Source organism: Melozone crissalis, unplaced genomic scaffold (assembly GCF_028551555.1).
Source record: "Melozone crissalis strain CALT ecotype California unplaced genomic scaffold, PUWL_Pcris_2 ptg000016l_1, whole genome shotgun sequence".
Taxonomy (NCBI): domain Eukaryota; kingdom Metazoa; phylum Chordata; class Aves; order Passeriformes; family Passerellidae; genus Melozone; species Melozone crissalis.
The window spans coordinates 25,709,928-25,728,376 of NW_026535794.1; the positions used below are offsets into that span (position 1 = coordinate 25,709,928).

At 39.0% G+C, this 18,449-nt stretch overlaps 1 protein-coding gene across 5 annotated transcripts in view; it reads right to left on the reverse strand.

Moving 5' to 3' along the window:
- SLC25A13 (solute carrier family 25 member 13) overlaps window positions 1-18,449 on the reverse strand; it is a 98,859-nt gene that overhangs the window by 62,976 nt on the left and 17,434 nt on the right. For all 5 annotated transcript variants that reach the window (XM_054273504.1, XM_054273506.1, XM_054273507.1 and 2 more), the window contains 2 exons: window positions 12,141-12,194; window positions 7,456-7,598 (listed from right to left, as the gene is read on the reverse strand). In XM_054273504.1, coding sequence (XP_054129479.1) covers window positions 7,456-7,598; window positions 12,141-12,194 — 197 coding nt within the window. The remainder of the gene's footprint in view (window positions 1-7,455; window positions 7,599-12,140; window positions 12,195-18,449) is intronic.

Below are 18,449 nucleotides of genomic sequence, written 5' to 3' on the forward strand. Positions count from 1 at the left end.
AACGGAAATGTCTGTTGAACAAGGCATTATTCCTCTCAGCAAGTCACAACACAACATAAAATAAGCAAAACACTCAGCATGGCTACTCACGTCAGCTTTAATGTCTAACTGAACTGCCCTCTGGGGGAGCCTACCTCCCTCCACTGGCAAGACAGAGCCAATAAAGACATGAGTAACTTCCCTCAAAACTCAGTACTTAGCACTTTTGGAAAGCAAATCCATTCAAGACCTACATGCTGCCACTCACTTCAGAAGGAACCGATCAGAATGTGTTATCTGTTTGCTAGCAACTTATTAGTCATCCATCACAGCCCTCCAGTCCTGCATGTTGAGTCACAAATTTCAATCAGTAGTCTGCATGTTCTTCCTCAGCCCAAGAGCAGTTTATTCAAATTCATCATTACAGCCTGGTTCCTAATGTGCTAGCACAGTAGTAGGGCATAGATAAACGCAGGGTTGTCCTTCCAGAAGTTAGTTCATAAGCAGAAATACATAATTAGACAACATAGCATTGTTTCCAGCAGTAGGTTTGATAACAGAACATTCTAATTTCTCTGCATCCCACCCAAGAGTTCAAATGGAGATCAAACTCCTGTTCTTAAAGAGGCAAAGGCCAACTATTCTTTTTTCTGCTTCTTTAATGTCTAGGCTGTAGAGTTTAAAATCATCTTCAAATATGTGGTGGCAGGGCCTGCTAGCAGTCTGGGATAGTTAAGATTGCTGTCTCTCAGGCTGCTTTATGTCAGTGCAGCAGGCATGTAACTTTAATGGGTTCATGTGGCAGCAGCTGGGGAACAAGGATTGTTTCTGAAAAGCACAAAATTCAGTGTATCCAATGTCAAGAAACACACACAAACCCAGGGGATTTTTAATGGAAACCAACTATATTCTTAGGACTTTGGTCCAAAGTGACACTGCAGCCCATTCAATGAAAACTTCTACTCAGTATGCAAAAATAGTGAGGAACTAACAGGTTGAATAAGTTGGAAAAGATATTTTTTTCCATTAAGTTATGATGACCCATGACCATACAGCAATTTCCAGTCACCTGTTCTATGGGAATTCAGAGAATATGCTGAGTTGGAAGGGGCCCATCAGGATCATGGGGTCCAACTCCTGGCCCTGCACAGGACCATCCCCAAAAATCACAACATGTACCTGAGAGAATTGTCCTTCCTGAACTCAGACAGGCTTGGTGCTGTGACCACTTCTCTGGAAAGCCTGTTCCAGTACCCAACCACACTCTGAATGAAAAACGTTTTCTTAATATCTAACCTAAACCTCCCTGAACTCAGCTTCATGCTGTTTGCTTGAATTCTGATGCTGGTCACGAGAGTGAAGGGTTTAGTACTTGCCCCTCCTCTTCCCTTGTGAGGAAGTTGAAACCACAATGAGATCTCCTTTCAGTCTGCTCCAGGCTGAGTGACCTCAGCCACTCCTGATATGGCTTCCCCTCAAGGCCCTTCACCATCCTTGTTGCCCTCCTTTGGGCACTGCGTAACAGCTTAATTTTTTATATTGTGGCACCCAAAGCTGCACACATTATTCAAGGTGAGGCTGCCCCAGCTCAGAGCAGAGCAGGACAATCCCCTCCCTTGCCTGGCAGTGCTGTGCCTGATGTCCCCAGGACAAGGGTGGCCCTCCTGGCCACCAGGGCACTGCTGACTCATATTTAACTTTCTGTCAACCAGAATTCCCAGGTCCCTTTCTGTGGCACTGCTCTCCAGCCTCTCATTCCCCAGTCTGTCTGTACATCCAGGGTTCCCCATCCCAGGTGCAGAACCTGGCACTTCCCCTTGTTACACTTCATTGGTTGGTGATTGCCCATCTCCCTAGTTTGTTGAGGTGTCTCTGCAGGGCCTCTCTGCCCTTGAGGATGTCAGCAGTTGGCAAACTTACTTAGCATCCCTATGAGTCCTGCACCAAGGTGATTTATGAAGATGTTGAAGAGCACAGGGCCAAGGATGGAGCCTGCAGAACCCCCTAGTGACAGGTTGGCAGCCTGATGTCACCCCATTCACTGTAACCCTTTGTGCCTGACATGCAAGCCAGTCACTCACCCATCAGGGAACTGGGCCATTCAGCCGTGTGCTGGACATTTTGTCCAGAAGGACACTGTGAGAGACAGCATCACAAGCTTTGCTGAAGTCTTAAAAGATTACATCCACTGGCTTTCCTAGATCAACACTTGAAGTGTGTTTGCTGCACATCAGCAGCCAAACTTCCACAGGGTAACAAGCCAACTTCCACAAGGAACATAAAAACATGAGAAGATTAATAAAAGAGGACATTTTTTTTAAAAAGCACAGCACAGAGAAGGCCTAAAAGCTGTCCTACACTACCTCCCTCAATATACCTGCAATGAATAAAAGTAAAAGAAATGCAGAGTATGAAATGGTCTAACAAATAATTAACTCTGGGAGCTTGCCACCGTAAATTATAACATAGTGCAAGAAGTAAATAAAAAGAAAACTCCTCAGGTATTCTTAAGATTAAACTCAAAATTAATGATGTCAGCAAAAATATAGGAATGCCTTAAGCTCTACTGGCAAAGAAGTCTGTGCCTGGTTACATATGCACACATTAGCACACAAGCAATCCATCAGGCCTTTAAATGCCTTGGGAGCTCTCAGTACTTCCCACTGTTAGACACAGACTACACAGATACTCAGTCTTTCAAAGGAAGAAAACTTCCATCCCTTCTAAGCCAAAAGAAATTTTTTCAAAAGTAAAATTACGTTCAATTTTGAACCAATCTATCACAACCTACTCAGTTTTGTATTTATGCATATTTACTGTTACAATGTGACTTACTGGCTATAAAAAGCTATTATTATTTATTATATTTGGCTACATACCTGACAGAACAGTAAACAGATCCAAAGCACTGAGTTCTGTTCCAAAGATTATAATACATGCACACAGGAAAAACAAAAAGGACAGCAGGTGACAAGACTCTAGAAAAGGATTGTTTGGAATTATAAATGTAAAATCTCAGCCAACATCATTTTGGTAAAGCTGCTTTTTGTGTGAAACAACCTGCACATGTCCTTACCAATGGTTCACAATACAGTGATTACAGCCCAGAAAACAAATACCTATCCCAGCAGAATCCCAGCACCATGTTAAGAACATATGCTATGTGACTAGGCATGGGTTTGATTAAAACTCCATGTATTAACACTATTACAAGATTTTATACTAGTAAAAGCAATTTTTTTCAGCACTTGGAAGCAATAACCTCCCTAATAAATCACAGATAAATGCTTAAAATAACCCTATATCCGTTTTTTAAAACAATTACTCGTAGAACTAGGAAGAGATTAAAAAGTGTATGAATTGTGTCGTTCTAGTCAGACTGTTAAAGAAGAGACATTAATATCTGCTGTGCCAGCTGAATTCAAATTAACCCAATTTTTACATGTTAATTAAACCAGCTATTTTCTTCTTATTGTATTTTTGCTCCCTAAGTAGACTAGCCTGCCAGTGATTCCCAACAGATCTATTCTAAGGACGACGTATTCATTTACTTCTATTATGCCCATACAATACAGTAACTGAGCAGTAATTTTTCAGTCAATTACACGTGTGATTCTTAATGCTTAAAGAAGCTGAAAAAATGTGTACTACATAGCCATATGCTCACTTCTCTATACTGCACAAGGGTAGTTGCCTGGGTAACATGTTTTCTCTCTGGTTTAGCATCACCCTTTTGGGTTTAGCATAACCCTTCAGCGAATTTCATTAGGTGTCATTAAACAGCACATGTTAACATGGACTTCAATATACTACTTAAGAGTTATTTAATATACCTAAAGGAGTAGTCATTTATGTTACGAAAGCAGAGAAAAACCTAGTGATTTTAACAGCACAAGAGGAAGCTGAAATGTTTACAAAATTTTATTTCAGTTTTGAAGATATTCCACCCAAGTAAGTCAAAGTCGTCCTTCACCTTCATATCCTCATTAGCAGTGCCAATACTGCACAGTTTATTCAGGAAGGTTCAAACCTTGATATCTCAAAAGCATCCACATACAAGAGCACCAGTCTAAACATAACAACAGAGTATGGTGCAGCAAAACCACTTTTTACTACCCTCTCCTGTCTTCCACGCTCACACCCATGGTATCTGGACATCACATAGACACAACACATTCCCACCAGAGAAAGTCTGCAAGTAGCCACACAAAGAAAAAAATCCACCTGCTTTTTATTACCTGCTGTAATAATACATACAAATGCAATGATGAAGAGGTTTTCTTCAGAAATCAATGCAGATGTTTTTACTGTATCAGCAATTTAAACATGGTAACATAATGGGACACAAATTGAAGCTACATCTATTATTTTACACTGCAAGCTAGGTAAACTAAGTATAGTGTAAATTGGTGCATTAGAGGATAAATTTATAACCAATAATAATGGAAAATGCTGGTATTTCCAAGTGTTATTTTTGAATACTTTGTCCTTTCTATAAATAAAGCATATGGTATTTCTTAGTAAAGTGTTAGTTACTACAGTCCAAACAGAGACGTGCAGTAAATACTTATTTTGTTAGGCAGATGTTTAAAAGTACCAACAAAAATCTGAAAAATTATATTACAGTAGGCAGGATGGAAAATGCCTATTGCTGACAGGCCTTTAGAAAGCGACTGTTTTTTGGGGAAATTTCTGATCCAAGTGAGGCCAAATGAAGCCTTTTTTTTTTTTTTAAACTAAGGTTAGGAGTGAGAGGCTTAAGGCCAAGAACCAGGCTCCTCAATCTGTTTCATACAAACAACAACCATGCAATACAACACTTATTAAAATGTATTTTATTACCAGTCGACTACTTTGAAATGTTTGTCTGGCAAGGAAAGTATTTCCTTTTCTTAGAGGAAACCTTAAAAAAACGCCTCCATAAGAGAACAGCAGAAAAGCCCACCATCAAATAAACCTCTGCCCTGGCTTAAGATGGAGGCAAAACTTGCTCCCATGGCAACAGATATTCACTGAACAACAGAGTATGTCTTAAGAGGTCTCATACCTTTGTCACAACAACAACAGCTCAAGTAGACCCTCAAATCCTCAATCTCTGGCCATGCAGGAACTGGGCTAGACTTACATGAGCTTTTGTCTACAAGTGACCACTGTGAGATTGTATGTAAGAGCTGCAGTTTGTTTCATTTCACACTCAGAACTTCTTCAGCTCTTGGGTAAGAAATTCTTTGCCCACCTATACGCCCCGCTCATGAGTCTGAAGTCCTTGTGCTGTCTGTGTTTCACCTGTGTACTTACCCAGTTAAGTATTTCACACTAATTACAATTGGTATGTATACCTAACTTGTCACCAAAATCAGAAAGAATTAAAAAGCATTCTAAAGAGTGCTAGGAACAGCCCTGGTGGAGGCTCAGACCCTTTTAGTAACAAGTGGTCATGCTCAACAGTCATGAACAACAGCTGCTTCTTCAGAGCAAAAGAGGGATCCAAGACAGTGGATAAATGCTTCTGGAAATAGCCTAGCAGTATTTTCAGAACTGCACTACTTTAAGTCACCAACACTGTAACAATATTAACTTGTCATTGCTCTTGCAAGATACCTTCTCTTTTATAATAGAAATAATGCTAAATTACTGAACAGACTCTCATGACCTTAACCATGTGTAAGTCCCTAAACACTGACAAGCCTATTAAAAATTAACACCAACAAAGCTGGTTTGTGCTTCACTGTAAAACTGGAAGCTCTGGACTGCTAAATTGGCAACATTCAATAGGAGAGGACCAGTAGTCCTGTTGCTGCCTTGAGGAGATTTCGTGATAGGAACCAAAAAGCAGCTGACCCTAGCCTCAGATGATTACTCTGCAAATTACTTTAAGCACCAAGAGAACAAGGTACAAAAACTGAGCAACATGGCAAAAAAGGCTGCAATGCCACGTTATTGGAGATGGATGATAATCACTTCCCAAACTTTCTCCATTCTTTCATACATTAGCTAAACAGGAAGACAGCCTGAATGCCAGAAGAGACTCTCCAAAGACACATTAGGAATTGTCACTGCAGTGTGGATTACAGAAACAATCCCTACCCACGGCAGAAAGCAGCAATTAGAAGCCTCAATACTACACCGCAAAACTCTTACAAGATCACGCCAAGTTACGAAATCCAAACTTGTCAACAAGTTCACATAGGCTACAGTTTTACATTTTGTTCTTCCTGACACCAGCTTCTGTGAGGGAGATCCAAATCACAAGGTATGGATTATGTTCTCAATCTTCTTATTACAAAACGGATTTGAAGCCATGTAATTTGGAAAATGCTGTTTTTGCAGGCATCAAACCAAGGGAAGAAATCTGAGAAATGTTTAATGTTTTCAGTCAAACGCTGTCTGAAGACATGGCTTTCTTGATGCCATCAATATTACCAACACAACCTTTTACAGAATTCTTTTCCTGGGGCAGCAATCATCACATTAACTCATCTGCAAGGCTTAAGGTGCTCAGCTGCAAATACACGAGAGTGGCTGAGCCGAAAAGAGAGCACAGAAAGGGCTGCAAAATTTCTCAGTTGTGCCTGCATCTTTTTCCTAGGAAGACTGCATTCTCTAGTCATGCTTTGTTTATCTCACATTTTACTCTCTGCAACCACTGATATGAGTCATGCCTGAAGTTTTCTGGTTTCTAAAAATGCCACAACTACACACTTTAAGTCCATAGCTAATTATTCTCAAGTTTCTCTAAAGATACTTTAAAGGGAGGGTTCAACAACTCATATGGGTGAAGAGATAGCTTGCCTGGGCATGTATCAAAAGAGAATGCTAGGATTTCATTAAAGTAGGGGGAAGGAAGATGGAAGGGTAGCTAATCTTGCCTATTGGCAAAGTTGGCCTTTCAAATGCAAACCACGTGCAACCAACTTCACTGCTGTCTTCCCAAGATTGCAGAGTAGCTCCCTAAATACCTTAGGTGCTCCTCCTCCCTCTTGAAGCAAAAACACAGCGGCAAAAACCTTTAATAGTGCCATGGCAAAACAAAGGGGCACTTTTTTCTAGGATCTCTTCCTACATCATCTAAACTTACTTTGGATTTCTATTTGAATGTGTTTGTGACAGATACATAAAGTAAACAGAGACAGAAAGACTCAGGGAAGGAAAGAAAAGCAGGAGCTAGGGGAGCCAGCCAACAAACATGAAAGGTTCCATGAATTAAAAATATATAGTAGACAGAAAATTGTTTGCACCACTAAATGGTAAGTGCAGTTGAAAACAATGTTTCTACTCTTTTCACTTAAAATATTCTGTATCTCTTTATGGATCTGCAGGGGAAAATAAAACAACCCCCCACTTCAAGGATCACACTGTTTGAAAAAATGATTTTGTATTTTTTAAATGAACAACAGAAAAAGAAAAAGAAAAAAAATCAACTACAAATTCCCCCCACCTCCCAAACCAAAACCAAAACCACAAAAAAACACTTACCCATCTTTTGTCTGATCCACCACACCTGCAAGGAGCTGTACAGTGCTTGCATTAGGCAAACCATCTCCAATTATCTTCAAGTACCGTGTGACAAAGTCATTAGGAGACATGAAGAATTCTCCATTCTTCTCCACACTTGCATACTGTTAAGTGAATACAATATTTAGTGCCACACATCCTCCTCCAGGCATTTATTACCACCACCCATAGTCCCCAAACACGAGCAGGCCTCTGTTACAGCAGATGACAGTTCTGCTCCAGGGAACCTACAGCCTAGACCCAAACAGGAAAGAGTAAGAGGAGAGTACTGAAGCAGCTGAAGGCTCAGCTTCCCACACAACGAATGGCAGACATAGGATTTTTGGATTATCATGTCAAAATTTCTCCACAGTAGCCTAGAAATTCTCCATAGCACCAAATATGTTTCTGAAGCAGAAGAACAAGCACATTTGCAAGCAGATATGTGGCATCTCAGGCCCACTGAAACTCTGACAGCATATCTTATTTATGTGAAATGAGTCTTTCTTTAGCCATTCTATTAGAAGGCAGGGCTGGTGACACCTGCACACGCCAGGGCAGCAAATGATCCCGCAGGAATGTCCACCTGGGGGTGCTGTACTGGAGGACTCTACTGCATCACCTCCAGCCACGGAGCTTTCTCCTTAAGGAAAGGAGAGCCTACAGATACTTCTCTTTGGCTGAAGTGCTGAAAGGAGGCCAAAGAATACCATTTGCAGAAGAATATAACAGTAAAAACCGAACTCTGACAGTTCAGCACACTGCAGAAATAAGAAAAGAATTCTGACACCTGTCATACATTATCCCTGCTTTACACACAGTTACTAGCATACTACTCCAGAAAAGACCCAAGCATATTTGTTTCCAGGGGAAGCCTCCAGTAATACATTACAAATAAAAGTAATATTAATATTTTTGAAGATAATATCTAAATAAATAAATTAAATTCCCTTTGTTACCACGTCTACCCTCAAATTTTTAACTCCTAATTTTCTGAAGAAGGTCAAATTTGAAATCAACCCTAAAGAATGTATCTTGAGATAATAAAAAGGATAATGACAATTATTAAGAGAAACAGAAATCCCAGGCAAGATTTGTAGAACCATGTGCTAGCTTTAAGGGAAACAGATCTATCTTGGGATAACAAGTATGCATAGAGAACAGGAAAGAAACCACTAATTTCTCTTTTTTAATTTTTTAAGGCAGGGTAGGATGATAAGCTATCATTGCATCTCCCCACAGAGTATTATCCACACTAAAGTAATAAATAAATTAGATGCCTATTGCTATTTTGTCGTGCACTTCAAGCACATGTTTTATTTCACATTACTGTGGCTCCACTAAGGGACGAAAACCGCCAGTTTTCATTTCATATTGGAGCCTGCAGCGCACTGTTATACCTGCTGTAGGCATATAACTCTCAGAGGGATGCCAAAGTGTTACAGTAAGTAGATTATTTTCTTCTAGTGCTGTAGAAATACCATTTTCAGGTACAGCAATATCTTCAAGAAACAGGGCTTCAGAGAAGCAAGTCCAACAAAACATAACTTGTTTTGGCATCTATATATTGGATAGTGCTAAAGGATTCCTGTTTCAATAACACGTGCTTGCTAGCTGCTACACTGCAAGGAATTTTGAATTGTATACTTTTATAAGAACTAACAGATCAATTGATTTCAATGTAATCATTTGCAGAAAGACAGAATCCTTCAAAATCCCAGCCACAGAAACTTTTAACACAGCTGCTATTGAGAAACAAATCAAATAAGTCAGACAGTCTATGCTTCTACATTTCTTTTTTTCATCCAGTCTAACCCCCTGCTAGGGCACTCAATAACAGAAAACAGCACAAGGTTTCAGTGTCCCCCTGTTTCTTGTCATTGTGATTTACTCAAGTGTATTTGAAATCCAATCACGTACTCTATACTACATATAGAAAATGACCTTGAAAAATGTCAGCTTGATCACTTAGACTAAAATCTAATCTCTTAGGGGTTATGTCAGAAGACTTAGAAGAAGTACTCTTGGAAATTATCATAACAAAAATAAAGAAAACATCAATTCTATTTGTTTTGGAGGAGCAGCATTTAAAAATTGGTTCTTTACAATTTTATTTTCCCCCACTTTGACAATTATACCCACAGAGAATTTGATATTATACATAGTACTTAATGGTTTTTTGGCAACTTATTTACACACTTTTTATATCGTCAAGTAATAACAAGTTTAACCACATTTAAAGTAAGATTTGCAAACATTCTATTGGGGATTTGACATACTAAATATGCTACAAGTTGACTGCAATGCACTGCATTTAAACTGAAAATTTCACATTTATTTCTACACTGTGGGTACCATCCCTAAACAGCAATCACATTTTTAAATTCTGAATTGAAGTAGGAAAGAATAGTTGTCAAATTATTTTGTAAGTGAACATTCCACAATCTGCAGAAGAAACTCTATTGGCTTCACCACTTAAAATAGCCTGGAGAAGCTTAATTAACACTCTGGGCACCACTCATCTGTAGACCATGAAACAACGTAACACATTTACTCATCATTTTTTCCTTCTTGGGAGTAAGCAGCATGACAATGCTGCACTACACTGAACAAAACATTTAGCTCATATTTCATTACTTCTTTACTGGGATCTCTTCTTTTTAGTGGAAGGGAAAGCAAAAGAGGAAGAAAAAGAAGTCAGAGGTGGCATTTAGTGTGCTAAACTACAACCCATTCAATCATCAAGCCAGGTGGTTGAGGGACCTACAATCTTCAGAAATGTAAGAGATGAATATCCACAGGCAGGTAGGAAACAATTTTCCCACTATTCTCAGCAAACCAACTCACCAATTTCCCCACTCTCCAACTGAGGATCACCTCATAGCCCAGAAGGGACTGGGCTTCTCTCTAGTGTGTTTATTTCCTTCCTCAATGCTACTGTCTTCTCAGGTCAGTGGTCTAGTCCCTGTCTGCTTTTTCTGCTGCTATGCTCCTGCTCTTCAGATATGTTCCTCTGTAAACCACATAACCCCTTCTTTTGCAAGGGTCTTTTTGCTCTCCTGATAGATACAAGTTCCAGGACTTAAGAAGTTAAATCCTGACTTTTTTAACTGAAAATCTCATTTCAGAGCTATAAATACTGACAGTATATAATAAAACTATAAATACAGGCAATATACATTGTGACACCTACACATATGGTTAATAATAGCTCACAAGGGACAATGGAAAAAATACCAAGAACTACACAGAGAGTGGGGCATGATGCTGGAGAGCAAAGATGGAGGGAAGAAACTGGAAAAGTATGAGCTGTCTCTGGCCCTCAACACCTCCACAGAAATAATTTAGATACAACAGCTCCCTAATAGCACTGTGCCATCTACCTCATACTTATTCTTCAGAACCACAAATTTTTCTACTCTTTTTTTTTATACCACAATACCAAACTCACCCAGATAGTGGACTAATGAATCTTAGGAAGGCTAGACATAGTTATTTAAATTTAGGAAATGGGTCAAAGAAGGCCAGTCTCACAAAATCACTGAATAGTTTGGGTTGGAAAAGACTTTAAAGATCATCTAGTTCCAATCTCCCTGCCATAGGCACATGCATGTCCCATTAGACCAGGTTACTCAAAGCCCCATCCAATCTGGCCTTGAACGCTTCCAGGGATGGGGCATTCACAACTCCTCTGGGCAGGCTATTCTGGGGACTCACCAACTTCACAGTAAGAGTTTCTTCCTTACTTCCTTAACCTAAACCTACTCTCTTTCAGTTTAAAGTCATTCTGCCTTCTCCTACCACTACATGTCCTTGTAAAATGTCCCTATGCTTGTGAAATGTCCCTCTCCAGATTATTTGTAGGCTCCACTGAGGTACTGAAAGGCTGCAGCAAAATCTCCCTGGAGCCATCTCTTCTCCAGGCTGAACAATCTCAATTCTCAGTCTGTCTTCATAGCAAAGGTTCTCCAGCACTCTGATTATCTTTTTTGTGACCCTCCTCTGGACTAGCTCCAACAGGTTCACATCCTTCTTATCTTGAGAGTCCCAGAGCTGGATGCAGCAATGCAGGTGGGGTCTCACAAGAACAGAGCAGCGTTGGAGAATCAGCTCCCAGTTTTCAGCAAAACTAAAGCACATTTCTCTCAAGTACATAAGCAAGTACGTGAGTCTTTACTTGCATGCTCTCCACAGCAGGCCAACAAAGAAAGAATTTCAGTTAAATAATAAATATGGCCAGCACTTCACATGGTGATCTTCCCAACAGTTCCACAAATAACAGAAGCAGAGATAACCCTAAGGAAGAAAGGATGGCAAGGATGGAAGAAGAAAGTTTATCAAATCATTTAACAGTAAGGTATCTACATGAACATTTTACCACATGTAAGAACAATAGTGAAACTCCTACCACATTCTCTGAACAATGTGGGTTTTTTCTAAGATAGCAATACTTCTTCTGAGTCAATACAATAATCACTCAGGAATATATCTGACTTCTTGGTGAGCATTGTTCAATTCTGATAATGGTATTTAAGTCTAACATGGTAATAATACAGTGAATGATTAATGGTTGGAAAAAAAACTATCAAGAGTTGTATGCTGCAATAAAGGAGCAAAAGATATGAAAAATTTAAGCAGAGAGAGTAAAATATTTACTTTACACATACCTTCAAAAATATTGCTTTCAACTCAGCTGGATCAGCTCTTTTGGTTAGAGCCACCTACAAGTAAATACAATTACATTAATATGCATAGCTTACACAAAAGGTGTCAAAGTGTCATTTAAAAACAAGAACACAAACAACAGAACAAGTGATGAAAATAAATGTTCACCTCAGATAAATTAGGCACAGCTTTAGTTGGCCATGCTCATTTTATCCATTTCACACTTACATAAGGTTATTCAATATTTTTGTTCTGCTTTCGTTATGCAACCCTGCAACTCTTAAACACGCACACATTAACAAGTCATAAAGACATTCAAGAATCACATCTCTATAACATACCTCTCTGCTGGGATTCAGCATTATACTATCCTTACCACAGATTTTCTACATCTCTAGCGCCTTTCACCTAAAGATTTCAGAGTGCCATACACAGTCCATAAGTGAAAAATTGCAAGAATGAAATACTCAGAGTCACAAACTTGTTCAAGAAAGCAGCTCCATAAAAAACTGAATTTCAACGTAACTATTTGGCTTATTACACCATTATAAACTTGAAGTGTAGATCTTTTTAATGAGATTAATTCAGAAAGCAGTATCTAGAGTATCTAGATTTTTCTGCAGATCAAATTAGGAAGTTCAAACTAAAATGCAAGTTATATTTATCACCACAAGCCCAAATTAGATTTTTTTTCAAAACACTGAATCAAAAAATATTCAACCCACTATGAAGTAAGTTCATCAGTATTATCCTGGTTGATATGCCATACAATCCTTTTGCTGCTTTTGGCACTAAATGGATGTGTCCCCTCAGCCTGTGCCTACTATAGCTTCCCTTTCCTTCTTCAAGTTACCTTGATAAAATCTTGCTTGCTAACATAATAACCCTCATCTGACAAGTCAATTCAGAACATCCAGCTATTCCAAATTTAAAAAAAAATACTTTGTAAGCATACACAGATTTTCAAAAAATTTGTAACAGGGAATAAACAGCCAAAGGACAAGACACACAATCTTACCCTCACTTAATTAAACATCGGAAATATTATCAATAAAACACTACTTTACTTTCTTAACTCTTTATAGCAATGGTAGAGTGCAAAGGCAAATGTGACCCCAAGTGCATTTCTGGAAGCATACTGGCCTACTGCAGAAAATAGAAGGAGTCTGTGTAAGTCTGTACAACAGCATTATATCCTCACATATACACTTACTGACAAATCTTCAGTAAGTTTGTCCTCATCCTAGATGGTGAAAAAACACCAAAAAAACCCACACAAAAACAGGCAAAAAAACCCAAAAAACCAAACCAAAACCCAGAATATTTTAAGAAAAGTGTATGATTACGGTTTCTTACAAAATTCTGTAAGTTTTTTAAAAGGAAAAAACCACATCTATGCTCAACTGACAAAGTCCACAGCTGGAGTCCCAATCCTGTGTCTACACAGAAATCGGTGTGAAAGCATTGCAAAAAAATCAAAGCGTAATTGTGAAGCTAAGAATATAAAAATGTGTGTTTGCTAAAATGCAAGCTGTCCTAAATACAATCACTGTGAGCAGAGATTTAATTTAACCTGTTTGTAAAAATCTGATAGTCTAGAGCAATTGGGAACTCTGTGGAAAGAAAAAAAAAAGCAGTATTTCTATGCTGCTTCAGTCCAGAACTTTGCCACTATACAAGCAAAGGAAAGACACTTCTTTAGCCAGTAAATATAAATCAGTATCATATTTTATCTGTCTTAAAGTTCAAATTTTATACTGTCAGAGAAAGCTAAGCCTAAAGAAACCAAGGCAGGGGAAAAAGGAAAAGATACATAAACTTACACTATTTTCCTTTAATTTCACTGACATTAACAATTCTGAGAAACTTGGGAGATGTGCTCACTGCGCCCTCTTGATTACAGGGGAATTTGAGTGGTGTTTTTTACCGTCAATACCGAAAGCTAGGTTGAAGTTGGTTAGGTCAATGAATGGCACAGGAGAACTGCAGACTGGGAGCCCCAGCAGTGGCTGCATACCACAGCTTTTCTCCATTTCCCACAGTCTACTTCCTCATTTTTCCATTCCCCAGCAAACAGGAGAGGAAAGGCATGGTTAACACCGTGTTAATTGGTGCATCCATGTCACATCTACCAATGTGCTTTCTGAAAGGTGTATCTGATCCCAGTTGAAGAAAAGAGCCTCCATTACATTACATTAGAACTTCAGGAAGACTGATATTAATGCAGCCATACCAGTGACTAAGAGAAGCATTTTATTCAGCTTTTCATCCTTCCCCAGCTATAGGCAAGGCTGAAGCTGCACACACAGCCATAAAAACTGATCCTGATGACAGGTGTTACTAGAAGATTTCCACTGTAGAAAAGGTCAAAATATTACTTCCCATACCATTCTGTAATCTGTTATGTCATCCATTGAAAGGCTGAGTAACCTGATGCCAACAAGACTGCAAGCTGACAGGGAGCATGCTTGATGAAAAGTGGCCCATAGACGAAAGCTGCTTCTCCATCAGTCAGCTCAGGTGATATTTACTGACTCACATAACTGGGTTCAGGTGATGTGTTTTGTTACTGGAAAGACTTCCCAATTTTACTTCCATCTTTTCTCCATGAAGATAAAATCAGCTACGAGCTGGAAGGCCTAACACCTCTCTAGCAGCAGGAGAAGGCGTTTGATAAAGGAGATCTGAGTGAAATAATGTTGCATTGCTCTCTAAAAAAAATACTATGTAACAGATACACTTAAAACAGCAACTTCTATTAAGTAAGGTTCAGTGAAGAACGCCCTCCAACAAACAACATTTGTTATTAAAAAGCCCAGGAGACAACAGAGTACATCAACTGAAGTGCAGGACTATAATCAAGTTAGAACACTCTACAGGGAAGATTGGGATCATGTATAGAAAATATCAGCAGGGATTTTCATTCCTAAGGAAGACACCTGAAAGTCTTTTGCAACATACTGTGTGTACATGGGTGTTATAATATATCTGAAGAATGAAACAGAACAGGCAGTATAAGAACTGCACTTAAAATGCTGAGTCCCTCCCATTAGCAACAACACTCAACAAAGGGTGCACAGAGAAAAGGCAAGCTCTGTGAGAGACAGTAACACAGATTGATTTGCATGCTGGAGCTCATCATGTCTTCAGACTCCCTTGAACCTTGACCATAATATCAGCCCATTTTCTCCAGCAGCCCTCTTTTCTCCTTATTTACTTATCCTCAGTTTACAGAGACATGCATTTTCAGTCTCACTTCCACATTCAAAATTAAATGCAGAGTCTTTCCATAAAAATATAACTGTAGGACACAAGAAAACAGAATCCACTGAGAGTCAAAGAAGATTATATTACATTTCCAACCAATTCTATTAATATATTTGTCATACACAAGGTAGAAGAAACAGGTTGTGAAAGATTGCATGGTCTCAAAAGACACAAAAAGATTAATAACATAGCATGCTCCATCCAGTAAAGAACAACAACATGGGTGGGCAAGAAAGAAAAAGGGCAGTAGGAAAATCATAATTAATGTCAATATAACATCAATCTAATGGCAAAAATATAGTATCTGATCTTCTCACCTTTACAGCAAAGATCATTTCAGTTGCCACAATCTGAACAGAGTAAAGAGGTGATTATGATCCAGGAACACTTGGGAATTGCTACAATATTCTAGAAAGTTTATTGCAACAACAGCAAGGCCTAACCCAAGACAAAGAGATAATACTCTTTCTTTCTTTTGGTTTAGTCTGAATACAATTCAGATGTGAAGGAAAAACAGAGGTAAGGTTGTCCCCCCAAACCTCAGTATCTTTAAAACCTCCTGACACCGAGCAGGTAAGATGCTGGACAGCTGTCCTTCTCCAAGCAGAGAGCCAGAGCTGTGGCACAGCTGACAGTGGTGAGCTCGGTCTGCTCAGTTCTAGAGAACACCATCTACAGACACATACAGAGAAAAGATGCTTGATGAAAGGCTCAACAAGTGATCACATGCTCCTGTAACTTGTGTTGAAATTAAGATTATTTTTCAGAAGTTCATCCATTCTTAAACACAACTGAAGAATGCAATGTATTTCATACCACTACAAGACCTCAAATTAAAATTGAAACCTTATGTCTTGTAGGGGTATTCTTTTATTTCATCACAAGTTATTGAGTCCACCTGTAAGACTCAAACACATGTGGCCCAGTTTATGTAAGAGGTCAGATTAGATCATTGTAATGTTTCCTTCTGGCTAAAAGTATACATATACACTTCAAATGTGCAACTCCAAAGGAGATCAAACTGGGGTTTGACCTTACATTCTTGTTTAAATGAGTGACTGGAATATCGGAAACCAGTCAAAGCACAGTTACTGGCCAAGTCTGAATTCAGACCAGAAACCCACGAAGTATTATGCTAAAACAATATTCCAGTTTTTATTTTAATACAGCTAACCTGTTCATGTAGATGAGAATCATCTTTCTTCCCTATTTAGACTATACTGGCATAAACATATATAATCATTCTCCTAACCTAGCACTTTCCTTGGTCACTTTCCATCATCACACCCATATCCTAAGTTACAAGTGTTCTGCATTAGCCTCTGTGCAGTGCACTGCCTCTTGTTTCAGCTGCCTCCATAAGCATTTTCTGTTAGTCCAATATACATATTGTCACCTCAGCAAAAGAACTGCCATTCCTTCTACAGTAAAAGAACTTGACTGTGATCTACAGTGGAAAGTGAACTATGCAGAACTTGACATTACAAGGGAGATTTCAAGCAAGATGTGTGGACCAGTTCACCAAGCAGAGAATCATACAACTGCAAGGAGAGCTGGCATTGAAGGCAGATCAAAAACCTCCTCAACAGACCTCCTTAACAATAAACTGAGTATTTCTCCTAGGAAAATACAGTTCAGACAGCATTTGGCATATCTGCCCAAAGGCTTAGGCTAAGAAGAACTGCAAGAGACATTGGTAACTACCAAGCAGGTAGGTACATCCAGCCTGATCAGTCTGAGCACAGTCTTTCTTTTCTAGAAACAGTTTTGATCCTCTCAGTCAAACATTTCAACTACACTTCGCAAAAGTCTAACCCTGCACTAAGCATTCCTTTGTCTAATAACACCTAGCAAAGCTAAGATAAATGAATGCTATTAACAATAAAGAATCTTCTGTAGGATCTTTTCATACCCTACAGACTGGTTGAGAATGAAGAGATGCAGAACAAGCACTATTGAAACTAGACAGTTGTGCTGAGTCTACCCCACACACTGGTGAAGCAAAATGAATTTGTTAGTTAACAAAGACAGCATATCTCAAGCAAAGCTATTCACATCCATCTTCACTTCATCATAATTATAATCTCTGGGCAATTCCCAGTCTTCTGCACCATGGGAGGTGGAAGCCTCACTTCCCCCAGGTGAATCAAAGCTAACAAACCTACTTTATTGTGCAATTACCTTCTAGCTTTGATCCTACTTTCAAATGCTTTTCCCACAGCAAATGCAGATGGCTTGTTCATAGGATGGCTCTCACACAAGGAGACTCCCAATGAACCATAGTATTTTTGCACACAAATTCATCAGGGACCAACACCAATTATATACACACAGGAATATCCTTGTCCAGTTTGTCCAATACTTCCAAGTAGGTACAGAAACCAAGGTGGGAGTAGTACATATCTTAAGAAAAACTGCTACAAGAATTTCCAAGATTAGCTACTCAATGCTATGTAAAAATGCCTTTAGAGTGTTTACTTCTACAATTTTTGTACTTAAAGATCTGGAAAACAGAAGGACAGTAAAACTAACAAAGGTAAAAATAGCTAGGCATTGCCATTGGTTAGTGAAAGCATTTAAATAAAGGAAAAAGCACCATACTGTGGCCAACACAAACCACTCCAAACTTTAAGTACTTATCAGAAAATAGAGTTAGGAACAAACTGGACTATTTGTAGTCAGCCTCCAGACTACGACAAGGATACAACAGCTATCATTCCTGCAACAAAAATTGATGCACTACACCACAGTAAGAAACTGAACCTGAAAACCTAAATGTTGTTAAAAACAGAAACTTCTTTCGCTTTTCCTTTACTATCAGAAAAAGCCCAGTTCTCCAATCACTCTATCTATCCATCATAAAGTGTTACCATACTGTGACTGTAATTTCTCTCTCAAAGTAATATTCCCTATTGTCTCATAGCTCTTCTGCAACACATTTTTACTCAGGACAGTGATCCAGAGATACACAAGTGAGCCACATTGTGATGGCCATTATGCAACGTTAATATGTTACTGTGTATCTCAACAAACCAGAGCTCACC